This window comes from Hippoglossus hippoglossus, chromosome 5 (assembly GCF_009819705.1).
Source record: "Hippoglossus hippoglossus isolate fHipHip1 chromosome 5, fHipHip1.pri, whole genome shotgun sequence".
NCBI classification, from domain to species: domain Eukaryota; kingdom Metazoa; phylum Chordata; class Actinopteri; order Pleuronectiformes; family Pleuronectidae; genus Hippoglossus; species Hippoglossus hippoglossus.
The window spans coordinates 4036190-4061619 of NC_047155.1; the positions used below are offsets into that span (position 1 = coordinate 4036190).

A 25430-nucleotide genomic window follows, 5' to 3' on the forward strand; every position below is an offset into this window, starting at 1 on the left:
AATGTTCAGCCTCTTCCTTGGGAGGGGGGTTTAACTGCGGAGGCGTCACTTGCGGTTTTAGCGCCTCCCACAGGAGGGAAATATAATGAAACTTTTTTGTGATCAATTAATTTTTTTTGCTATAGATTCTATAACAAAGGGAAATGCTCTGAGACTGTTCAGCTTCTTCTTTATGGTGTTTTACTGCTTTCTATAGGAGGATAATAGAATAAAACATGTTTGTTATAGAATCTATAATAAAACAGGAACGAGCCAAAAAACAGGAACGTTTTGTGACCCTCACATTTTTGTTATAGATTCTACGACAAAAATGCAATGCTCTGAAAAGTCCTCAAAAATTTAAACTGGGGTCACTGGTGTTTTACTGCCCACTATTGATTCTATAACAAAATACAATGCTCTGAAAACTGACATGAACATTTTTGTTATAGATTCTACGACAAAGTGGAATGAGACTGTTCATCTTCTTCTTTATGGTGTTTTACTGCTTTCTATTGGAGGAAAATAGAATGAAACCTGATGTGATCATTATATTTTGTTGTATAATCTATAACAAGACAGGAACGAGACAAAAAACTCAGACATTTTGTGACCATCACATTTTTGGTTCATGTGTCATCGTTGCTCCTTCGTCTCTATCAGACATTTTCTTATGTACAAATACTTTAAACATTGACACACTTTACATTATATTAAAAACTGTTTCCTCTCATCAATGTTGTAAATACTGTTATTTTCTTGATGAGCTCAGTTACATGTGGCATCTGTTGCACTTCTCTCCGTCCTGGGAGAGGGAACATGTGACTCTCTCTGAGGTTTCTACGTAACACGTAGTGATTCATTTTCTTTAAGAAATAATTAACAGGAAACGCACCGTGTCTGTTTCTATTCACTTTATTCAATCATTTCAATAATGTACCTAAATCCTATTAACGCAGCACTTTTATCTGTGATTTCCATATTTCCAGGAGCCGCCCTGAACGCAGCATCAGTCAAAGATCGTCTATGGGCAAAAACTGTTCCTGAACAGGTTCCGTTTACCTGCATTGAAAACAGTTCTTCCTATTATCTTATAACTATATATTATATATATTAATATTAAACCAATATCACCCCATTTAATTGAAGATTATCTGCAGAACATTAAGTTGAGACCTGCAGAATTGTTTTTCAGTTTCCTTTATATTATCTTTCATATTTTTGTTTTGTTCAGTTGTTTATTCCCATGTTTGTAACAGATAAGTGCTGTAGAAGTAGAACATGTGCGTCTCTGGTTTAAACCAGTGATTGGATCTGTAAACGTGTCTCTGTGCAGGCGACAGTGAAAGAAGACGCTGGAAGCAGCAGGTGGTGGGTCAGCTTGCTACAACTTTAATCCAAACGTCGCTCTGCATATTAAACACACCATCTGAATCATATCCTCTACACAGCTCCCTCTCATATCTCTAAACAATTTTAACAAAATAAGTCTAGTAGCACGTCATTTCAATAACATTTTTATTTTACAATTCTCTCTCTGTACTGTTCTGTAGTGTTCTTCTCTTTAAACATCAGGAATATTTGTTCGTTGTCTTTTCTCTCTTTATTTATTTCTCTTTTTTTAAAACACGGAGACAAGACAGAGTACACAGATGATGACAAACACTGCTCAAGAGTCCAGAGTGTGAACCGACACACAGACACACACTCACACACACTCACAGACACACACATGATCTCAGCAGAGGCCTGAAGTGTGTGACTGTGCTTGAAGAGAAGATGGAGACGTGAGGATCAAAACATTCAACTGGTCTGATGCACGTCTGGTCTGGTTTTAGAGTTTAAGAACGTTTTTCCCAGTTTGAGACGTGGATGTTGTCTTCATCATCGCAAAACGTGCAAAATAAGTCATGAGGCTGGCACCAGGAAATTAAAAGAAGATTTTCATATTTATTATCAATTACTTATGTCCTGGATATTGATGTGAAAACTTTTGAAGGTCAAATGTTAAATAGAAAAACTGGGATTGGACGGGAACGAGGTGTAATCGTGTGTCAGCAGACGTCTCTTCACTGGTGGACTTCAGACTCAGCAGGACTCTGTGCTGCGTTCAGGGACCCTGCACTTTTTGGCCACCATTTGCTCTGTGGAACAAAGGTTTTGCAGGTTTGCGTGTGCATGAGGAAACATGACGCACATCTCCTGCCAGAGAAGTTTCCCCGCTGATCGACAGCTGACACTGGTAAAGTGTCAGGATGTGCAGCGAACATTGGTTCAGGAAAATTTAGGATTTAAACTAGATTTTCAAAAGCAAATGTTTTAAGGGGGATAAAGACCAACAGAGTGGGTCGATAGTTAAACCTGAACTCTGAACTCAAAGGAGGCTGCTTCTCACTTGACTGAAAATTGATTTCAATGCACATTAACCAAAGATTTGTCTAGTTTTTTGGGGAATAGACTGTAGTGCAGAAAACCTTTGTGGTGCAGTATGGTGACTGACCACCAGGATGAATTGGCAGTAGGATTAAAAGGTGGCAGCATCATGACTGACAAACACGATGCATTAAGGTGAGCGACAGTATGTTATTAATATAACTGGGTATCGTAACCAGCTTTCCTGTCACGAACTTAATTGTGGGACTCGAAGATATCTTGACCAGATGGTGGCGCTACAACAAACGTCAATGGGATTAAGCCTCAGGGAAGCAAATTTGAATCCATCCAGAAGTTGTTGAGTCTGAACCAGAGTTGAACCAACATGGTCCTAAAGAGACAGTTATCACTGTGAAGGTCATGAGCCCAGGAAAAAGCAGGTCAGTGTCCATCTTCTCTCCAAACAACACAAACACACACACACACACACACACCTCAGACAGTCGAAGACGCTACGCGAGTGCGTGTGTGTGTGTGTGTGTCGTAGTGTTTGTCCGCACACATACACAAACTGTGGTGTTAGTAAATCACATCAGAGGCACTTTGACCCCTTTTACTGTGTCGCCAAAATAAAAATAAAAAATGAAGAAAATCAATCTGACTTTCATTTTTAATAATTTGGCTTCAAGTTTAAGCCCCGACCCCAAAAACTCCCCAAACAAAACAAAGAGAAAACAGAAAACGCCACGTTCAACATCCAACATGGCCGACGGGAACCAGAGCAGAGCTGGACTTCCTGACGCGGCCTCGACGTGACGAACACTTTCCAGCAGACTCGGGTGAATGATTCGTCTACAACCCTGACTCGTCTCTTTCAAACGAATTTTAATTCCGATATAATTTGTATACGACTGTGAGTGGAAGCTTTAAATCAGTTTGAAACAATTTGCTGCTTTTCATTATCACGTACGACAGTAAGTTTGACCTCTGTGTTTTGTGAGAACGTTCAGATGAAACCAGACGTCTGAAAACACCAGACTGATCTGAAGCCAGTGATGGGGAAGTTACAGATATTTACAGATTGACTTTTTAATAGTGAATAAAAAGGTGGCAGCCCCGGTGTCACAAACCAACTTTCTTATCAATACACACCATGTTTTGACAATATGAACTATTAAAGTTATTAAAACTACTTTTGGACGTCAACATTTAAGTCTGTTAAAAAAAACGTGTGAAGCGACTGAATATTAAAATAGGTCAGTGTTGACGAAACAGGCAGAGCTGCAGCTAAACTCGCTGAGAGCCAATGAACCGCCTCAACACATGCAGACCAGTTTTCAGAGGTAAATGTGGATGTTGTTCCCCTCGACTGCCCCGAGGCCGCTGGGAAGTGTTTGGTTCCTCCACCCTGTTCCGTTTACCAACGGGCGGGTGAGCGTGCGTGTGAACGTCACCTCAGGCCGTTCGTGTGGAAGCTCAGATCTGCTGGAGAACGATTTGTTACGTAGAAATCAGCAGAAAGACGAAAAACCAAAAATAAAAGCCCCCACCACAGCTGAGAGAGCCGAGAATAAAAACGACAACGAAACTCCCGCTTGCAGAAAAAACAACAAACAAAAAAAAATAATACAGAACCCCAACAAACAAAAAAACAAACCGAGAAGCTTCTGAATCTTCTGTAGAAACCACAACCTTTATATTCCCTCTACAATTATGTACAATTTAACTTTATACAAGTAAAGCAGTGATGCTCTCCTCACAGCGCCCTGTGTGTGTGTGTGTGTGTGTGTGTGTGTCTGTGTTCATGTGTCCTAAGTGGAGCTGCTCTTGGAGAGGTTGGGGTAGAGGACGGCTGCCGTCACGGCGACCATCACTGCGATGACCGGCATCCAGGGGCTCCAGCCGCTCTGTCCGGGAGAGACGAGCACACACACGGAACACAGAGAGAAGATCCAGTTAGTTTGATCTCTGTTTCCAAAGCTTTTCATTCAAACTGGACTAAGACCAGGAGGGAGAGAGGGAGGAGACGGAAGAGAAGGAGGAGAGAGAGAAGAGAGGAACGCAGGAGAAAAGGATGAAAGAGAAAAGCGGCTGAAGTCCCTGAGGAGGAGCTTTTTCTTATTTTATCCACAGAGGGTTTTTGTTCTATTTGAGAGAATCTATAGCTGAATCTATCAGGAGGTGATGCTTCCGTCTGTTTGTGTGAACGCAAGATTACACAAAAACTACAGGAAACCGCCATCAAAGGATGGGGCTCATTACATTACACCACAGATCTACATCCGGGGGCGGATCTGGTATTTTTTTTCCACTTTCTTTAACATTGTGAAATAGGTCAAGTTTTTATGGTATTTTTTTACATTCTCCTCATTTTCCCAGGAAATAATTGGATCTTGATGAAATAAGTAATCTGATATATTAAGGTGATTTCTATGTTTTGTGCAGATCCAAATAAAAATTCAGATCTAGAAGATTTAATGCTCATAGCGGGGTAGGATGTTTTTTCAGCTGCTGTACGGACCCTGGATGTTTTTAAAACTTTCTACTCAACAAAGTTCTCACAATTTTGAGGCGGCTGCATCAAACGAAAAAAGCCGTTGATGGTCTTATTCCAGAAAGTCATGCACAAAATGAATAACTTAAACACAGAGGATGCATGAGTAAATAATATTGTCTTTTGGGACTTCAGGGGATGAAGAGGAAAGGAGTAAATAAAAGAACTTCAACGGGTGGAAGCAGCAAAGTAAAGAAGCCAGGAGAGGTTACCTGAGTAGAAAAACAGACCAGAACAAAAGTTACAGACCAGTTTTCATCCACAGCAAACAACTGGAAACACTGGTCAGACATTAGAGAATAGAGAGACGAGCAGCAAACGACACAGAACAAACACGATGGACAGAACGATGAATGTTTCGATGGCTGGAGGATGAGAAAATAAAAAAACACTGAAGAGAGTCAGTGTGAACAAAACACCAAACCTGCAAACAGGTAAAGAAAAACAGAGCCGGATGGAAAAATCACCGATTAGGCAGCAAACCGCATGCAGAACATGGAAGAAACCACAAACCCTGTTACAAGAGATGAGAAAAATGATGCATAAAATGAAAATAAAATGAAAGCACCACCACCATGAAAGTGAGCGGGAGCTGTGAGTGAATGAATGACGCAGGGCGGAGTGTTAGTAACCCACCTTTATTAAGAGGGGGTCAGATTCTGGCTCTTTAAAGGGATAAAATACCTTAATCTATGTATCTGAGTCCAAAACAAAGTTAAAATCCTTATTCAGACCTGTTGGTGTTTGACGGCTGAGCTGCTGCAGGATTTAGATTTTAACTCTGCGTCATTTATGAAAAGACGCCATAAGTTTCTCTAATACTGTGAAATTATTCCAAATAGGGAAGAAGTTACTCTCATCTGACGTTTACAAATGAAATAATCAAAGACAGGATTATTATGAAGTCGACACCAAAAAAAAATTGTTTTACTTTCAACTGTTTGAATTGTAACTTCTTGGCCTGAGCGTTTACTCCCATTATGTTTTGTTGGGCTTATTCCTTCACCACTATGAACACAAATACATTCAAGTTGAGGTTGGTGGGAGCTCGTCCCTTTAAAGAGCACGTTTCAGTGTTAGCTGCAGGGGAGCAGAAGCAGAGGAAGTGGGACTGACAAGCAGGCGGACTGAATGACTGACTGACTGAATGACTGACTGACAGATGGACAGACACTCGTGCTTTAGTTTGAGCAGCTTAAACCAGAAGATGAAGACAGACCACCACGATGATGAAGATGAAGCTCGGCCTTGAAGGGAAGTGCAAGAGGTGAAGAGTTTGTCCTGCCGATCAGAATTCAGGGTTCAACTCTAACAGTCTGGTTACCTCCATGTAACGTGTCTACACCTTCAGGTGCTCCTCATCTCAACTACAGACCGTTTCTAAAGATGGACGACATGACGGCGCCCTGAGAGCGCAGTGCAGGTCATAAACGCCACCTCCTCCGTGTTAGCGGAACAAACTAAAAAGCCGGAGAGAAACCTGCTTTGGCCAAAAATGTTGTGAATAAAACTGATACTAGAGTCTGGGTTCCTCTCTACCGCATCATAAACTTCTCATTGTCCAGTAACACATACGACCCTGAATTCATCACAGAGCAGGACAACGGTTTCACCTCAGTCAGCTTCTCTTCCACACATGATGGACAGATGGAGGCAGACAGAGAGAGAGAGAGAGAGAGAGAGAGAGAGACAGACTGATGTCATGTCGGTGTATACCTTTCTACCACAACTGGCCGAAACACCAGTAGAGCAGAGCCAGGACAAGGCCCATGAATATGGCTTGGACAGGCTGCAATATGGATGGCTAGAGGGAGGGAGGGAGGGGGAGAGGAGAGGGACAAGAAGAAATCAGCCGGCAAAATCAACCAAAACCAACATGGAGGATGGAGCAGCTACAGCGAGGGGGGAGGGAGGGGGAGACAGAGAGAGAGAGAGAGAGAGACAGAGAGAGAGAAGATCTGTAGAAAGACGAGTGTATCTCGTCGGCTGTTTGTATAAAGCAACACGGCCATGTCTACGCATTCAGCAGCCACATTCACAAAAATACAGACAACCACAAAAAGAGCGGCCCCACGTCACCACGGCGACCGTTCATCACAACACGTTCCTGCTGGATCTCAGCTCATTAACTCTCTGCACCAGGACGTCCTGTTCAGAGACTGATCTGCTTCAGCTGCTGCCTGACGGTGCCGATTGGCCACTGGCTTTTAAAGGTCACAGTGGAATTTCAGGAGTCTGTTCTGATCTTTAATAACTAAAATAATAATAATGAGGAGGAGAAACAGCAGCATAGCTGAGGATGGGCTCCGAAGATCTGTTCTCTTCTAAATCTTTGTGCCTGGTGAAAATTAATAATGGACTTAAAGGATAATTATGGGTCATTACAACTGTGGGCGTATTTTCATAGTGTGGTCCATCATTTCTATCAGTATATTTCATAGTGTACCAAAGTTACTGCTGAGATGTGGGGACATGAAGACGTCACTTCGGCCTGAAGCATCAGTGTGTGTGCAGTAGATTTACTGTTACCTTCAATCTCTCTTTCAAATACATGTCTGGAACCTAAAGGTTTTAAAGGTTTGTTTCTAAAACTAATGTTTCTTGAACCAAAGTCACAATGTTCTTTAAAGCTGTGTATTATATAGGTCGATATAATATTTTAATTCAGGATACTTTATTTATATTTCACCGGGGACAACTCGAGGCAGCAAGTACTGATGATTACTGACGGCAATGATGGACAAAGCAATGAAAACAATTTAAATTGTAAAAAAAACAGAAATTATCCTTTAAAAGGTTCAGTTAAAACAAATGTATAGTCCTGTGTGTCTAGATCAGGACTCTTATTCTGAAAAACAACATCTGAGGAACAAGCTAAACATCTACTGACAAAGCAACAGAAGCCTGAGGAGGAGCTGAAGACAGGAGGAGGAGAAGAAAAGGGGGAAGAAGGACAACAGAGGAGGAGGAGGCTGCTCTGTCTCGCTGTTTTCGTCTGAATTTCTGATTCACGTTTCCTGGAGTTTTCACAGTGGCAGACGAGCTGCTACTCATCAGCTTAGGATCTATTCTAGGTCTATTTGCATTAATCTGCTGGAATCACACTTCGAAATTAAACTCTTTTGACTCGTTTATCATAGATTCTGTTTGTATATTTACTTAATTTGCATTTACCTCCATCACATAGTTTGTTATCAGTCATGTTTGTTAGTTGGCAGGACTTTGATTAAACTCTGATTAAAGACTGGTTTGTGTTTAATGTCTAGAGTTAGAATGTGAGCAGTGAGGAGGGAGGCTGTGGAGGATCTGGGTGGGTTATCGGCTACTAAAGTCCAAGACTGCCAGAGTGTCCATGAGCAAATCTGGTGCTTCTCCTGCATTCATCTCAAAGAAACATTAATAAATACATCAACAAAACTGTGGAAAACCACAGAGTAAACAATTACATCTAAAGCTGAACAAATACAAAAATAAAAGGTTACAACACAAATAGTCCGTTACGGTCTTTGGTTTTATTAAAAAGGATAATCTGTGTGCACTGTGTGTGTGATTGCGTGTGTGAGTGTGAGTGTGAGTGTGTGTGTGTGTGTGTGTGTGTGTGTGTGTGTGTGTGTACTCACGGAGCTGGTTTTGTCCTGCAGTAGCTTCAGGCTGCTCCTGCACTGCTCCAGCTCCTGGTGGATGTTCAGCTTCTCCTGCTCTGTTCGCTCATAGCGCTGACGGAGGTCCAACAGCTGAGACTGTGTGTCTTCATACTGCACACACACACGCAATCATTTTTATACAGTCATGTCATCATTATTTGTAAAGAAGTGAGTGGAAACCTTCCAGGGGTTGTGTACCTCTGTCTGCAGTGTGTGTGTGCGGGCCTGGGCCTGGTCCAGCTGGCTCTTCAGCCTGCCTGCGTCCTGCAGGTGTTGGTTCTCCAGAGAACCCAGTTTGTCCTGCAGAACCTCCTCCCTCTTCTCCAGAGACTCCAGACTGCTGCTGAGGACCAGACTCTGTTCCCTGGTGCTGCACACAAACATACACACACACACACCACCAACACGTCAGCGTGTCACTTTAATGTTCAGTCAAGTAATGCACAACTTTGTGTTCAAAACAATGTAAAAAAATGAAACCTTCTCTTTATTTAAGGAACCTGTTTATATGTGGTTTCATTAGCAGTAATTTACATTTCAGAAAACAGTGAGGTGACCTTTAAGACTGGACCCAGGGCAAAGACTAAAAACAGGCCCATTGGAAGGTAAACATATTTTCTGGAACCTTCCGCAGCTAGTTTCTACTCTCAATGAATTTCAGCTTGAAAACTCCCATAATGTTGGTCATCATCCTTTGTGATCTGGAATATTATGTGTTTAATGAATGGATTTCATTTATTGACAGATATTTTTGATGTGATGGGACATTTTTCGGGACGAGAAGGAGTCTTCCCTCAGTGACAGACTTCTCAGGAAAACTATTTTTGCTACAGCTGCCAGATACGATTACTGCTCCCGTCAACACGAGTGTTTTACAACAGTATGAATATGAATTCCCGGACGGGACAGAGAGCTGGAGAGGACAGGCCTTCTGGCATCTGCAGTTTTTTTCTGGGGGTTGTGCATTACAACTATTCATGACAGGTGCTGTGCACGGCATCTACAGTTTATTGGAAACTGGTGAAAATTCAGCTGAGGCTCAGATAAAATCCTGCTGAGAACACGTAGTGATGGAGAACAGACGGAGCACAGAGCTGCAGTCGGTTAACCTGCTGACTGCTCGGCCCTCTTCAGTCAGCTGTCAGTCTTCTGCTGTCCCCTTGTCCTGCTCTGCCTGAATCAGCTGGTTCCTCCCGTCAGTCGGTGCTGACTTCCAACTCTTCTGTTAGCTCTGCTGAGCCAGAACTCACCAGCTCGATCACGGCTGTCACAAAGACTTTTAGGTCCAGTTCTTATGTCCACGCTTATTTGACACACATTCCCGATACGTTCTGCACTGACCCTCATCTTTAGATTCAGATCAGAGTTTAGGGACTTTTCAATATAGTTTACTTTTAGTTTAAAGCGTCGTACTTACCCAGTTATTATCACACAAAAAAGTACATTTGTTGATAAGAGTTTTTCTTTAAAGACACGACAAAAACTTTGATAACTCAGTGTAACTTTTAGGTATTTTAATTCAATTGTGTGTGTGTGTGTGTGTGTGTGTGTGTGTTTGTGTGTTTATGTGTGTGTGTTTGTGTGTTTATGTCTGTGTGTGTGTCTGTACCTGCTCAGCTCAGCCTCCAGGTGGTGCAGTTTGTCTGTGAGAGATTTCCTCTCATCTCTCAGGCCGTCACAGTCCTGCTGCAAACACACACAGCGCTGCTGCAACGTACCACACTCCACTGAGAGAGGGAGATGGGGGGGAATGAGAGGGCATAAAGTTATAATGAATACCTATTTCATTAACTTACAAAATTAAAAAGATACGTTTGTGTTTGGCACACACACACACGCACACACACAGCTCACCCTGCAGCTGGTTGGCAGTGTTCTGCTGTTTTTGCTGCTGTGTGAAGGCCTCCTGAAGTCGCCTGATCTCCTCCTCGTACTTGGCGGCAGTGTTCCTCCAGTGGTCCAGCTCAACGCGCACACCGCCCAGGTCAGCCTGCAGGGCGGAGATTTCACGCTCCCGCTCCGCCGTGGCTGCCTCCATGGCGTGCCGCAGAACGAGGATCTGACGGCAGAAACACAAACCCAATGGAGGTCAGATTTCCGTATAGGACCAGGATTTAAAGAACAGAGGGGAGTCAGGGGACGGATGGAGGAAGTTGGAGTTTTGAGATATCATCCACACTAATATGTTTTTCGTCTTTGTTTAAAAGCTAAAACGATCTCTGTCAAACTGTTACTGACAGTGAGGTTTACAATGTTTTGTAAGTTCTTGAAATAAGCCAAAGTTGTGAGAAGAAAGAGGAGGCTGTGAGGAGTCAGAGGGTGTGGAGGTGAGGTGGAGTAATGGTACCTCCTCCTGGGCGGAGTAGAGCTCGTCTCTGGTGCTGCAGATGGTGCTCTCCCTCTGCTCCCTCAAAGCCTCCATGTCGGCCTGCAGCTTCCCGAGCTGAGCTAAACACACACAGGGAGCAAAGCAGATACATGATGAATGACGATATATACAAATAGAGAGAGAGAGAGTGTGTGTGTGTGTGTGTGTGTGTGTGTGTGTGTGTGTGTGTGTGTGTGTGTGTGTGTGTGTGTACTAACTCTGCAGGTACTGGATCTGTTTGGTCGACTCTTCAGTCATCTGAGAGTTACTCCTCCTCTCCTCCTCCAACAGCGCTGCAGACAGACACAGTCACACATTCACCAGCTTCCTCTCACTCTAATCTTGCATCATGTGACTTACAATGAGAAACTGAATTAAATCTCCTCACAACAATGTTAGAAACTATAAAAATGAAATATTAGAGAGAAACTCCATCAACAAGAGCTGGAATTCTAGGAGCCAAGAATTCTATCTGCTTTGTTTAGAAACTAATTCAGGTCCAAGTTTTATTTTCTGATCAAGTCAAACAGGAGGAAACTGAGGAATCTGCTGAAGCTAATTGGATCTTTGATTTCGTCTTAGCTCCTAGTGGGTTTACTTTTCACACAGTCAGTTACCTTGTAGCTCCTGACATTTCTGCTTGCCGGTGTTGGCTAATTCCTGGGCCTCCAGAAGCTCTCTGTGGAGGTGGTGGATGACCTGCTCCGTGTCTCCAGGCTCTAGACCAACCCGATGCAACTCAGCTACACACACACAAAGTAATTTATAACAATGTTACCACGTGTAATGAGCATACAAAACACTGTAAATAACAAGTGAAAAATAAACTCAAGCATTTTTAAAAGACCTGCAGGCACCAAAGTAACAGAACAGCTCCACCTAATGGCTCAAATCCTTAGTGTGTTAGTGCAGCTCAGAGAAGAACTGCACAGCAGAGAGGAGTTGCCATGGTTACCTTTGAGCAGAGCTACTCTGTTCTGTGGTTCGTTCAGTTCCTGGTCGTCCATGTTGCCGTCTGAAAAAAACAACAGACAATTTATAAAGGGAACAAAGACAGAGCTTTAAAAATACAATACAATTATTGCCAGATGAAAAGTTGAAGACAATAATTAAAGTTATTTTTAAAAAACTAGAAGAAAAAATATAAGGATGAATAAAAGCATTTTAATATCCGACAGTGTCTGGTGTAACATCAGGAGTAGTATGTTTCTATAAAATAAAGATTAAATGTGTGATTTGGTTCTCTGCACATCATTTAGAACATATCCCACAATGGATTTATTACAGAGTAGATGTTCAACATGTAACTGACACAGAATAATGAGCTCCAGCAAAAAAAGCTAAAGTACAAAAGTTACTACAAGGCAACAGTTCAAACTTCAAAATAAAAACTTGACCCACATACCAATGAGACTGATGTACTCAACATATACTGCACTTTATACGTGTTTTACTGACCTGACGTGTCGTCACTACTGCGATCTTTGCTCGGACTCAGAGTGTCTGACATGTCTGACTCTTTGGCATCCATCTGATTCCCTGTGGGGACACACACGCACGCACGCACGCACACGCACACGCACACACACACACGCACACACACACACACACACGGAAAGAGAGAGGAGGGGCGTTGAATAAGTGGGACAAACCATTTACACGTTCGTAGTAACAACCAATAAACAACATTGCAGAAAACAAAATGAAGGATTGTAAAAAATAGGTACACAAAAAAAAAATGTGTAGTGAATGAGGCACAGCAGGGTTCAGGTGGTGAAGCAGAAACAGCAGCAGCAGTGTGTGTGTGTGTGTGTGTGTGTGTGTGTGTGTGTGTGTGTGTGTGTGTGTGTGTGTGTGTGTGTGTGTGTGTGTGTGTGTGTAGTTTGTCCCCATTTCTTTATTAGACTGTTTAGAGGTTTAGACTTGGGGTTATAAAACATATGGTCGTGAAGTTTAAGATCATTGTTGGTCTGCATGTTCAGAGGAAATGTATTTCAATGTGCCGACGGCCTCACACATGACTGCTGCTGGTGCGGCTGAGCATTGTGCGTCCACAGAGAATCCAAAGGATGGAAAACAGTCAGACCTCTCACAATGGAAAAGACAAGGGGCGAAGGTCAGAGGTCAGATTCCTCCTTGTCAGCAGTTCTGCCCTTTGTGAAAGTCAAACTAAATGTAGGCCACGATAGCACCCATTACATTTGGGAGTTGATGGATTAAGGGGGGAGATTCAGGGTTTTGTCACTGATATAAGGCAAAGATCTCAATGGAAAATAATCAGACAATTCTGCTTGTGTGTGTGTGTGTGTGTGTGTGTGTGTGTTTGTGTGTGTGTGTGTGTTCTACCTTTGAGTCGATCGGGGCTGGCCAGGATGTCGTCCTCTCCTGTCTGGTTGTTCTGTAGGTGTGCGTCCAACACTTCTACAAACACACACACATAAAAAAGTAAGAGTTACAGTTTCAGTTCATTCCCGTTAGTGATGATGGAACATAATTCATTAAATGTCATCAGAAGAAATCTATTGTCGAGTATGTTTTCCTCTCGTCTTGAGCTCTTACCATCAAAGTTGGCCAGTTTGTGGATTGAAGAACTAACAGTCTCCTTCAGCTGTTTGACCGCTGCAATGAGAAAAAAAGAGTAATCCAGAGGAGTGAATAAAACCAGTTTAGACTTGTTGGAAAATACAGATTTTGAACTTGAATAAATTCATCCATGTTCTAATCTTGGACCTTAAAGTTGTGAAGGTGCTCTTCTCTGCAGGGGAATCAAATAAATAACTAAAAAGAATCAAACTAAAAGACTAATCCAGGATACAGACCAATGTAAACAAGCCATCGTTGCCTAGATAATCAGAAAAGTCCATCACATCTTAGAATAAAGTCATTAAAACGATGCCATCATTTTAATTGAAATAACTCATAACAAAATAAAGCCGTGTTAAATCAGATGCCTAAATATCTTCCTCTGCTCTACAATAAACGATGACATCCACACGCTTCAACTCATTATGACTCTTCTATGTTAAATCCCCGATATAAACTTTCTGAAAGTAAGTGACGTTTCCTCTAGAAACAAAGAACAAGATTTCAACGTAATCTTCACTGTTTACACCGTCAGTCAATCTGCTCACAGGCACAACACGAAAATCTGATTGGTCTCAAACTAAATATTTCAAATCCAAACCACTAACTAAGTTACACGGACATAAGCGACATCGACTGCAGCAAATAGCCACGACGACGACTGCCAGTAGGAATTGCAACCGACGATTATCTTCATTATCGTTATTATTATTGTAAACTGCAGTTTCATTTCTCGATTGTATATTTACTCTATAAAACATCTAAAAAACTGTTATGATAAATATCAAATAAATGTCTGATACATTTTCCATCAACCAATATGCACAGATCTGTTTGCCAGTAATATTATTTAACAACAAGGCTTCAGCTGATGGGAAAATGTCACCGCAGCCAACAAAGAGGAAGAAGATGCACTAACAGTTGATTATTGGTTGGCGTCAGAAATGTGGGCAGTAGAGGGATGAGATACTTGAACTGCTTCTGGTATGAAAATGTGATTTGAGTTAAAAGTATTTATTAGAGGAGCTGATGAAGGAAAGATGACAACAGAAACACAGGAAGAGAGAAACAAGGTTAGTGAACTAACCCAGTAAAAAAGCTACAAGAGCAGCATGCAGAGAAAGACAAGATGTGGAGATTTGCTTAAGAAGAAGAAAACAGGAGGGTGATTTTCAAAAAGCTGAGAACCAGAGGTACAAACCACACACTAAAAACTAGAAATGCACTTTACCACCATATTGCACATACAGTTCAAGTATTGAGATACATCCAGGTCATCCAGCATGTTCACAGATATGATAACTCTACACATGCCTGATGCCGAAACCGCTCCAAAAGGTCAACGAGTTCTTCCTCTGACCAAATCCTCCACCAAGTTTCAAGAAAACCGGTTCAGTAAATGTTTGTATAAATCGACAGAACACAGATGAAAACATTGCTGGACAGTTTAGCCAATGAGACACAAACATACTCGGGGAAAAGAAATCTGACCTGGACGTACTTGCTGTTCACATTCCACAACGTCAGGTCTGTTTGTTTCAAGGGTTAGTTCACGCACACATTAAAAACAGATTAGTTTGCCTCCGTTTTATCTTTTCAACAATGTCCTGGTTACTCTTTCCAATGCAAACTGTTGGAGGTATAATCAAAGACATCAGTTATTTCTCACTTTCAGACTTTCTTAACATTATGTAGTGAGAAAAACAACTGGAAAAACATCAGGCCAGTTAAAATATGTATTCCCGCCTGATAAGAAATTAGTTCATAATGTCAACATGGTGGGATCACAGTGAAAAACGTTTATAGAAACTTGACAGGCCATCAAGAGGCTCATTATCTGTCAGATTGTTATATCGGTTTTCCCATAAGTACATATTTATAATAATGATATAATATATTAATGGATATATTGTTTAGCCTGTATTGATAGAGCAAACTTAAATATGAAAGGGGCAGAGATCGGTGAAGACACACAGCAAACTACTCAAAGCCGAACCTGCAGCCGCTGCCTCAAGCGCCCGCTCAACCAGGTGAGCGCCGATTAATCAATGTTCTTTAACCAATAGGATACTTCATGGCGGTGCTCGGGTAAGAAATATGTGGTGGAATGGCCGACGACCAATATATCATTAGATCAATGCTGCAAGTTTGGCCAAACACAGATGAAATGTGATGAATAGATAAAGAATAAAATATGATACGGTCATATCACATAAGGTTATTATCAGTCAAAGTTATATTAGATAGTAACACAGCATTCTGAGAGAAGACAAACAGTTTGATTTCCTATCAGATCATTATCACAATATCTTTTTCTTTTTGCACTCTTTCCCGTGGATTGCTAAAGTCATAGTAAGTATAAAAAAAAAAAAGGAATGTAGACAATGTGTGCGTTTGTGTGTAGCGGCGTTCAGCAGGGATGGATATTTGTACTCACGCGGACACTCAATCAACTGTTGGATTCTAGTCGAGTCTCCTCCGCTGTTGTTAACATGACAGTTGTCTGATAGAAACACAGAGAACTGACGTTACTATGACGACTATCAGAGGCGAGTTGGGTATTTACCTCAGATTTGATCGATTCTGCTCATCAACACCAGATCGGACTGAATCTTCACTGAGGCTAACGCATCAATTATCTACAGCAGATCGGAGCTTTGTGATCTCTTTGGAATAATAGTAAATTATAATTAATTATACTAATGTTCAATGATTGGACCAATGGAAAATACAAAGTGACCATTGAACATTAGTATAATTAATTATAACTTGTTTTCCACATGACATTATTGGGTTGAATTATTTCACTTGTCACAAACTCACTTTATTCTTCTGTATTTATTCTTCTTACTCTCTGGATTTGATAAGCTGAACCAAAAACCACTTTTTTTTTTTTTTTTTTTTAAATCAGCACTTTGTTTGCATGTGGTTAAAATTCAAAATCTGTTCTAAATACCCAACTCGGTATTAGTGAGGACGAGATAGAGAAAGAGCCGAAACGTAGACAGTGAAGACAACAGAGAAAGGACATACAGAGAGAACCAGCATAACAGAACTGTCCAGTTGAAGAGACTGAAAACTACATGAACACAGATGTTCGATAAACAAGCAGACAGGGTAGAAGTCAAAGCCAAACATGGCAGGTATAAAAAAAAAAATAAATAAGATTGAACAGATACCACAGCGCTGTAACAGCAGACAGGATGTGGGCAGCAGACAGACAGCGGAGGCATGAACTCAAATCTCTTCAGAGCTTTTTCAGCTCAACAGATTATCGACAAAATGTGGATGGAAACAGTTAAAACTGAACCGCACGGCAGCGTCATGACTTTCTCATCGTTTTTAGAGTTTCTGCCCTTCACAGACTAGAAATGGTGGAAACTCTAGAAATCTGTTCCTCACAGGACATGATCCAAACAAATAAGGAAAGTCTCTGCTAAAGAACTAGAACTGGACTAGAACTTAGTTTCAGCAGAGCTCCAACTCTCACCTGACATGAAGGATTTTTCAGATCATCCCAACGACTAAACTGTAAAACCTACAGACCCATCACACCAAAAATAAAAAATACATCTGGAGTAAAATCACCTCTAATAGGTGGCATTACATGTTTCCATTTCAGCTAAAAGAAACTTAAAAGGAAAAAATGTCAAATGACTTTGTATATTATTTCTAAAGCAGGATCCAGGACTGTCATTCAATACTTGCTGCCTAATGTACACTACTACTAAATAACAGAATATTCAAGCTCAAAAATGAAAATAAACATTTCTCTGGATTAAAAGTTTCTCATAAACTTAACTAGAAAAATATCAACAACTTTTCAGTGAAGTAAAGCTCAAGTTAGATGAACTTGAACATCTTGAAATCGACTCATTGTTAAAGTCAATTTTCTGTCTTTTAGAAAATCTTATTTTTAATTTAAATTCTTTTTAATCTTGAATGTTTTTGAGTTCATTATTTATACTGTTATAAATATTATGATATATAGGACTGTTTTCTTTTAATCTATAACGCACTATACGCCGCACCGTTATAGAACAACATGCTTCATAAAAATCAAATTGTTGATGATTATTATAATAATCAAACTAACTACCATCAATATCTTCATCTTCACCGACAGCACCATCATCAGTGTCTGTATCGTCCTCATCCTCGTCTTCCTCGTGGCTCTCAGGTGTCTGCTGGCTCTGTTTGTCCTCCACAGGCTCCTCTACGGGTCCGTGGGAGTCAATGTCGACATCTGTCATGTGACCAGATCACATTTATACGAGTTTGTCGAAACTTTACGAGCCAGACACATGTTCAGAACAGAGTGGGAGTCCACATGATGGTTCCTTCACAAAGTGGCTACTGTGACAAGGTGCACAGTGAGACAGTCACCCCCAGTATTTATGTTCAGTGTTGTCATTCAATCACCAGAAGTCAATCAGTGACCAGAAGCTCTTTCTCCCCAGACAAAGAAAAACCAAGCAGTGGACAGTTTGGCAACCACAGAAAACCCCACCAGAGAATCCAACAAGCCGTGTCCAGGCCTGACAGTGATCCACCATGTCCCCGACACAACCCGTCTCTGAACCAGACACCCAGTGCTTACAAGCTATCGTATCGATCAAAGGTCAGGGGGTCACGGCGTGTACAGCCGGGTCCTGATCCAGGGGACTGAACTGGTGAGTTTGGTGTAAACTGCAGGTCGGTTGACACAGTTTGGTTCAGAAAAACGATCCACAATCAGTTTAAAAGTATGTATGAATAATAATTTTGAGCAATTTCAATGTGTGTAAATAAAATGTGATCCATTGGGGAAAAAAATATCAACAACTACAATATTTTTAGCTTTTATCTGATTTGAATCTTTACGGACTACATTGTGCAAAGGTGTGCAAACCTGAAGAACTTCTTCAGTGTGTTTGACCAATGGACATATTTCACTGAATTGAATTCCACGTTGTAACGGGGAGTCCAGTCCTTTTAATGCATGTTTGATTGAGCCAGGTGTCTAGATGTCCCTGAACAAGACACCTGTATGTGGTTACACAGAAGGAACAAGACCTTTCTTTAACCACAGCTTGTGATCACTGAACAGTGACGTTCCCTGTGCTGTACTTTTGCACAATATGTTTAAATACATCATCCACTGCTCTGGCATTTTCTCTTCCTATCCTTATCTGTAAATTCACTTATACATATTAAACCCTGTGCTCTATCATTATCTAGATAATTATATATTTGTTTATGTGTATTTATATATAACAATATAATAATGTATAGGCATCTTTGTATTCTTTCATTTTCCTGTTACCTACTACAGTTTTAGTTTTATCGTACCTACACTTTTTGTTGGATGCATTTGAATAAAATTTTAAATCATTTATCTTAAGTGAAGCTGTTTATTCTTTCCTAACGTGTGAATTATCTTTCTAATAGTAGCTGCTGATTGTTTCTGAATCATTTATCTTCTGGATCAGTAAACTATCTTCACTGCAGCTGAAGCTACATCAGAGACCGAGACAATAAAGCTGCCATGAACAAGAGCAAAACAGAAGAAGAGCCGGACTTCCACTGTGACAGACAAAGAGACGGATGATAAGAGAGAGCAGCGAGCAACACAAAGTTTTGTGGACATCATGCAGGAAGTTGTCATGCATCATTAGTGCAGGGTGTGAATGTGACATTAGCGGCCACAGAGACACAAAGAGCAACGGAGAGGACGAGTGTCCCGGAGCAGACCAGAGACGTGAGGACTCACCCAGGCTGTTGTTCTCTTTTATGCTTTTCTCTTGTAGCTGTTCTAACCGCACTGTAAACAACAACAACAACAGCAGAGAGAAGCGTTGAAATGAGGTCCCAGCAGAGCCTGATTGGTCAGAGATGAGTTTTAACCCAGCCATTGGTTGTGTTGACCACGGAGTTAAGATGATTGGCTTACAGGGTGCAGTTATGTTAGCTTGTTAAAAGTTAGGAACAAAAGTATGTGTGACTGTGTGCATGTGTGTACCCTGCAGAGCAGCGAGCCTCTCGTTGCTGAAGTCGTTATCGGCCTGCAGAGCCTCGATGCGAGCCTGGAGAACCTGCTCCTTCTCCTCCATCTCCTCAATCCGCAGCTCCAACTCCCTCTTCTCCGTCGCTCCCCGCTGGGTCAGCTCCTCCTGCCGTCCCTCAGCCGCCTGGAGGAGGATGGAGGGAGTAGATGAAAAAGATAATAGCAAGACAGCGTAGGAGAAAGTCGTCACAGCAGAATTCTGATGTAAGGCACCAGGACCTTTTTACATAGTTACTTTTAAAGTAATGTTCAATTGATGTTTTTAGTATTGGTTGAATGTTTATATGTAATCTGTTTTGCTATGTGTGTGTTTGCAATGTAAGGTCATTTAAACCTGATCTAATCTGAATAATTTCCTTTCTGTATGTGGAGAATCTGAACGTACCTTGATTTTGTCTGTGAGCTCTTTCATCTCATTGACGGCGGCGTTGTACTTGTTAGCGAGCTCCCTCAGCTCCTCCTGGCTCCTCTCAGACATTTCCTTCAGGTGGGTGCACTCATCCTCCGTGTTACTGAGTGAACGCTGCAGGACAACAGAAACAAAAGCTCTTACTTTTAGAGATATGCCTCGAAACTGTCAGAAAAGACTGTCTGGATGTGTTAAGTATGTATTCATATCACCTACCTCAACCTCTGACAGCTTCCTGACAACTTCGATTTTCTCCTGCAGGACTCTCCTCAGAGACTCCTTCGCTGTCGTCTCGTAGTTGTGTTTGTCTTCCTGAAGAGCCAAGAGCTCCTTACGGATCCCCTCCTCCGTCTGGGACTGTGCAAGCAGAGGATTTCATATTGTTACAGCAAAAGAATCTGTCATTTCAATCATGATATATCCTGTCAGAGCTGCATGTGTGTGTGTGCATTACCTTAGAGTAAGCCTGTAGCTGACTGCCCATCACTTCCAGTCTGGAGAGCAGACGGTCCTCATCAATCAGTGCCTGGTGGAGACAAACACTCAATTTATTATAGTAGACTTGTCAAACTTACTTGAGATAGAAGCCGGCTGACAGAGGGTAAATCTGTTTGCTTATTATCATCGAAACAAAAAGTTGTATCAACCACTGCAATTGTGGTACTTTAAAGGCAACAGGTATTTAAAGGTGCAGTATTTTTCATACAGGTAATTGTGTGATATGCATTATAATGTAAGACTTATCTTCAGATACATCATGTTATCTGTGTAACTAAAGTAGAAAAACAAGTATTCAGAGAGCAAGAATTTGCATCATACACTGTTTGATGCAGAGTGTTTGAGCCTTTTTTTAAAAAGCACAAACAGCAACATTGACATGTGCAGATGAATGGACAAAAGGATAAAGTGACACAAGTGGAGTAGCACCTCGTAGTACAGCGCTGGGCTTTAGGTATGATTGAGGTGTTTCCTACCTGCCAGCTGCTCTCTGAGGCCTCCTGAGTTGTGGATAACAGACGCTGCAAAGTGGCGAGCTTCTGCTCCAACATCTGCTCTCTGTGTAAGGCCTCCTGGCAGAGAGAGAGAGAGAGAGAGACAGGGTGAGAGAGAGAGAGACAGGGTGAGAGAGAGAGAGAGAGACAGGGTGAGAGAGAGAGAGAGAGACAGGGTGAGAGAGAGAGAGAGAGACAGGGTGAGAGAGAGAGACAGGGTGAGAGAGAGAGAGAGAGAGACAGGGTGAGAGAGAGAGAGAGAGAGAGAGAGAGAGAGAGAGAGAGAGAGAGAGAGAGAGAGAGAGAGACAGGGTGAGAGAGAGAGAGAGAGACAGGGTGAGAGAGAGAGAGAGAGAGACAGGGTGAGAGAGAGAGAGAGAGAGAGAGAGAGAGAGAGAGAGAGAGAGAGAGAGAGAGAGAGAGAGAGAGACACACGTGAGGTGGGTGATCAATGACTCAAAATGAACAAACAATAAAAATAAATCACAAGGAAGAAAAGCAACAGATTCATTTATAGCGAGGAGAGATCTGGAGATTTGTTTTTAGGAACAGGCAACATTTGTGCTCAAACAAATCTTAGGTCTGTTCTAATTAACAAGATGTCAGAGGGACACGGTGCAGCGCTCTTATCATGAGTTTACACTTGTTAATGTTTGTTTTGCTTTATTTGTTGTATTCAAAATTAGTTGAGGCGTTTTCATTTCTGAAGCCGGATGATAAACCAACTTTCCAGCCTGCCCTGCACTATTTTCAGTGTAGTTACAATGGATGGCCAGTAGGTGTGAGTGTGTTACCTGCAGATACTGGGAGAGCTGGAACAGTTCCTGAGAATACATACTGGGAGTGTTGGCTGCAACCTAGAAAACACACAGCACGGAAGCAAAGTGACAGTTGTCTTGAGTTCATTCAGACTTACACATGGATACACACATACACAATGACAACATACAAAAACACACACCCATATCCACAGATGATGGGTGAACACACGGTTTACGCATCGCGGACAGCGTAACACACAAAGGGAAAAAATACACACATTAATTTAAAATCATACAATAAGTGTTTAAGAAAGTCGATAAGCGAGTCCAGAGACACCACGGATCCGCCTTTCATATCCTGCACCTCATATAATATTTTTCTAACCATTTCTGGGGGGGTTACCCTGACCTGGTGCAGGACTTGAATATAAATATGTCACCTTATGTTCTAGGATGGGGATTTCTTTTTTTAAGAAACCAGAAGACAAACCAATTATTAAAAGGAAATAATTGGCAGATTATCATATTCATATTAACTGCAAACCCCATTCTCTACATTACTCTTTGTGTAAACTTCAAACTAAAAAGAGAAGTTAGCTTTAGCGGTGTTTGTTTGTGTATTTCTGAACTTCGGACTCAAGCCGTTCGACCTAGCTTCCCGTCTTCATGCTCAGCGATGCTATCGACATCCTGACTCCTGGTGCCTTCTTAACGGAGATCGATTTCGCTCTAAACAACAGTCTTCTCATCCCGAAATGTTGACCCCCCCTCAGACAGTGTTGCAGCTGCACATTTAAAAAAAAGCCTGATGGTGGTGGAAGATGTTTCATTGATTATTTTACTCACTGATTTTGAGCAAACTGTGGTGAAACCAAAACTGAAGCTGTGGCTGCATGTAGTCGAGTTAAACCCAGACATTCTGCCTGTGCATCCAGTACATTTCCACCTTAACTCAGTGCGACAGCCTGAGTGGGTGTGTTTGTGACCATGTGACTCAATGTCTTTCAAGATCTGGGAGGTGCAAGGATCCTGCTTTAGGGTAATTTATTATGTTGGAGAAGTGGTTCAAATCTAATCACAGCTCCTCCCGGCCACTCATCGCACGCAAACGCAAACGCACACGCACACGCGCACACACAGACAGTTAGCTCCTGCCTACATTCCTCAGACAGGTTCCACTGAGCCTCTGTTGTTCTCACTGTTTGAGGGAGACACAGGGCAGGGCAGGCAGCAGAGGAAGCTAACATGCTAAAGCACAATACAGTATAGTACAGACTGATTTGATTCATTGTTTTTGAAAGTTTGTGGATAAAATAACAGAGCATCACCTCTCCTGATCCAACAGTATTAGAATCCAGGCCACTGGTTTTTACCTTTAGTGAATAAATGTCTCAATAGTTTTGAAGACATCTAACGAACTCGGAGTGAACAGTGAGAAAAGAGCTTTGCCCCTGATCTACATGAAAGACTTCTGTGGTGCAGCAGCACAAACTGGCAGCAATCCCTGCATTCCTCTATCAGCTGACTACTCCACTGTGTGTGTGTGTGCACAAGGACCATTTATGTGTGTGACAACCAACACACAGACACACACTCACACATAACTCCATCACTGTGGTGCAGGCTTACATGGAAATCTGACACGGACAAGCAACTTGCACATGGGACAGGACACCAAAAACCACACACACACACATTTCTGTTCTTACCTTGTCTACAGGTAGTGGTAACGGAGCCTGGATGACACTGGAAGGAAGAGAGAGGAGAAAACAGTTTGTCACCATGGAAACAGCAGGGAGGGAGGCACTTGGCGTAACCACGGTTACAGAAGAGGTAAAAAATATGCAGCCTCAAATGTGATTATCAGGTTCAAGAGGCACCTGTAACAGCCTCACTGTGCACATGGAGGTGAGCTGTCCACACAACAGAAAAGGTCGGACAGCTACTGGCCCCGTTTTATTTTGAAAACTACAGGGCTGTGTTATAGAATGAATGAGTTAAAGCAGAGACATGATGATGCAGTCAACGGAATTCGCTTCTTTATCGGCCACAACTCGACTACCAGCGGTGAATACAAACAAGTTCCACCTTGACGTTGGTCTAAGAGAAGAAATCCCCGCTCTTACGTTTCACTTTTGTTGTTTCTCGTGCAAAATATGTTTCTCTAACTAAGCAACCAACTGCAGAGTAGACAACCTGCTTCCTGTTTACACCAACAAGCACAGGCCCAGTGTACACAAATGTGAATGGTTACGTTTTCATGTGAATTTGTGTGGAAGGTGATGTTGTGACATTTAGAACACTGTTTTAAAACAAAAATACCATATGAATGTAGCCCGTGACAGTAGTTTCATGGATGGTTAGCAGTAAAATGAGGTCTACCATTTGAGGTATTTATCCAAAGTACTGTATCTCAGAGCACCACAAGGTCAAACAGGTTTGCTTTAGTGAGGGGGGGGGAGATAATCCAGGGTTCACCTGCAAACAGTGAGAGTCCAGGAATGAAGGTAAACTCCACTCAGGGCAAAGTGTAACCTGACTGTTAATGTATAACTACTAAGCAGCGGGAGGAGGAGGTGGAAACTGCAGCAGCTCTGAAAGCAACTATGAGGAAACGATGATTCTGTAACATCTGGTGAAAACTAACGTGAAGTGCTTCTCAGAAGTTATCATGGCAATCTAGTTTATATTTATTTCAATGTCATTGTTTGTCGTTTCCTTTAATATGAATTGTGCAAGGGCAACACATTTCCCAGTAACGACCATGGAACTATGCTTTCTCTTCGACAAACACAAAATGAAAACAAGACTGACAACAAACACGATACAGCTATATTCTTAGGCTTCATGTGTAGAACCGTTGAGCAAGAATAACAACAGACCTGATCCAATGCCACAGCTTTATATCTCAAAGCCAGAGATTGTCTCAACGGACACAAACTGAGCTCAGATCAGCTCAGTCTCTTTTCAGTTAATATGATCCAGAGACTCATTAAGACATAAGCAGAGCCAGAGAAGCTCCCTCAGTCATGACAGTCCTGTGAACTGCAGCAGGTCTGCACAGATTAATTATTCACGGCAGCTCATACAGGCAGCTACAATCTATGTTACTGTTTAACTTGAAGGTCTCATATTGTTAAAAGTGATAATGTCTTTTTTTTTTATTATAAAAATCTTTAAGCAATATTAATACTGTGAAGTTATTAAAACCCTAAAAACACACGCTGCTTTTCAGTCACGCACTGAAGTCCGGACATTTTCCTGAAATGTTCCTGATGTTTGAGTCCATGTGAGGAGAGAGCTGAAAATGTTTCGAAAAATTAACATGCAACAGATGTAAAAACTGGAAGAATACAAATATCTCTGGATGACAAAGAGCTGCCAGACACTTGGGAGACGCTGTCGACGAGCTGTAAACAAAAACACTGCTTTCTGCAGCAAAATGTATACATCGTGTTCTACCCCTCATCTGAGTGTTCCAGATATTTGCTCCTGTTGTTGTGAACTTGTCTGACCTGGACAATCTCCTGCTGCGTTCTCCATACATGAAAGGCAAACCGCGGAAAATGCCCATAAATTTAGGTCCAGACATTTTCCACAGTTTGCCTAAAATGTTGTGTCAAATCTCATGTCAGAGAAATCCACACAGTCCTTAGTCAGAAGCTGGTACTTAAATCGAGTGATCAAAGCATTAGAGAAATCAGGAAAAGTTCCCTCAATT

General features: G+C 41.7%; 1 protein-coding gene across 16 annotated transcripts in view; it reads right to left on the bottom strand.

Annotated features, from left to right (window-relative positions):
* Positions 1-4027: 4027 nt before the first annotated feature.
* Positions 4028-25430, bottom strand: part of slmapa (sarcolemma associated protein a) — a 41933-nt gene continuing 20530 nt past the window's right edge. For 2 of the 16 annotated variants that reach the window (XM_034584425.1, XM_034584435.1), the window contains 22 exons: positions 23419-23455; positions 21743-21805; positions 20931-21026; positions 20411-20482; positions 20173-20313; positions 19933-20070; positions 19503-19671; positions 19254-19304; positions 17601-17747; positions 15939-16004; positions 13478-13537; positions 13265-13339; positions 12377-12457; positions 11874-11933; positions 11536-11661; positions 11137-11211; positions 10898-10998; positions 10405-10609; positions 10160-10277; positions 8749-8920; positions 8495-8661; positions 7796-8457 (listed from right to left, as the gene is read on the bottom strand). In XM_034584425.1, coding sequence (XP_034440316.1) covers positions 8385-8457; positions 8495-8661; positions 8749-8920; positions 10160-10277; positions 10405-10609; positions 10898-10998; positions 11137-11211; positions 11536-11661; positions 11874-11933; positions 12377-12457; positions 13265-13339; positions 13478-13537; positions 15939-16004; positions 17601-17747; positions 19254-19304; positions 19503-19671; positions 19933-20070; positions 20173-20313; positions 20411-20482; positions 20931-21026; positions 21743-21805; positions 23419-23455 — 2293 coding nt within the window. In that variant the 3' untranslated portion in view covers positions 7796-8384. Of the gene's footprint in view, positions 4260-6622; positions 6711-7795; positions 8458-8494; positions 8662-8748; positions 8921-10159; positions 10278-10404; positions 10610-10897; positions 10999-11136; positions 11212-11535; positions 11662-11873; positions 11934-12376; positions 12458-13264; positions 13340-13477; positions 13538-15938; positions 16005-17600; positions 17748-19253; positions 19305-19502; positions 19672-19932; positions 20071-20172; positions 20314-20410; positions 20483-20930; positions 21027-21742; positions 21806-23418; positions 23456-25430 lie in introns of those variants that run through there. The other 14 variants (XM_034584424.1, XM_034584428.1, XM_034584423.1 and 11 more) reach the window with 14 other exon arrangements.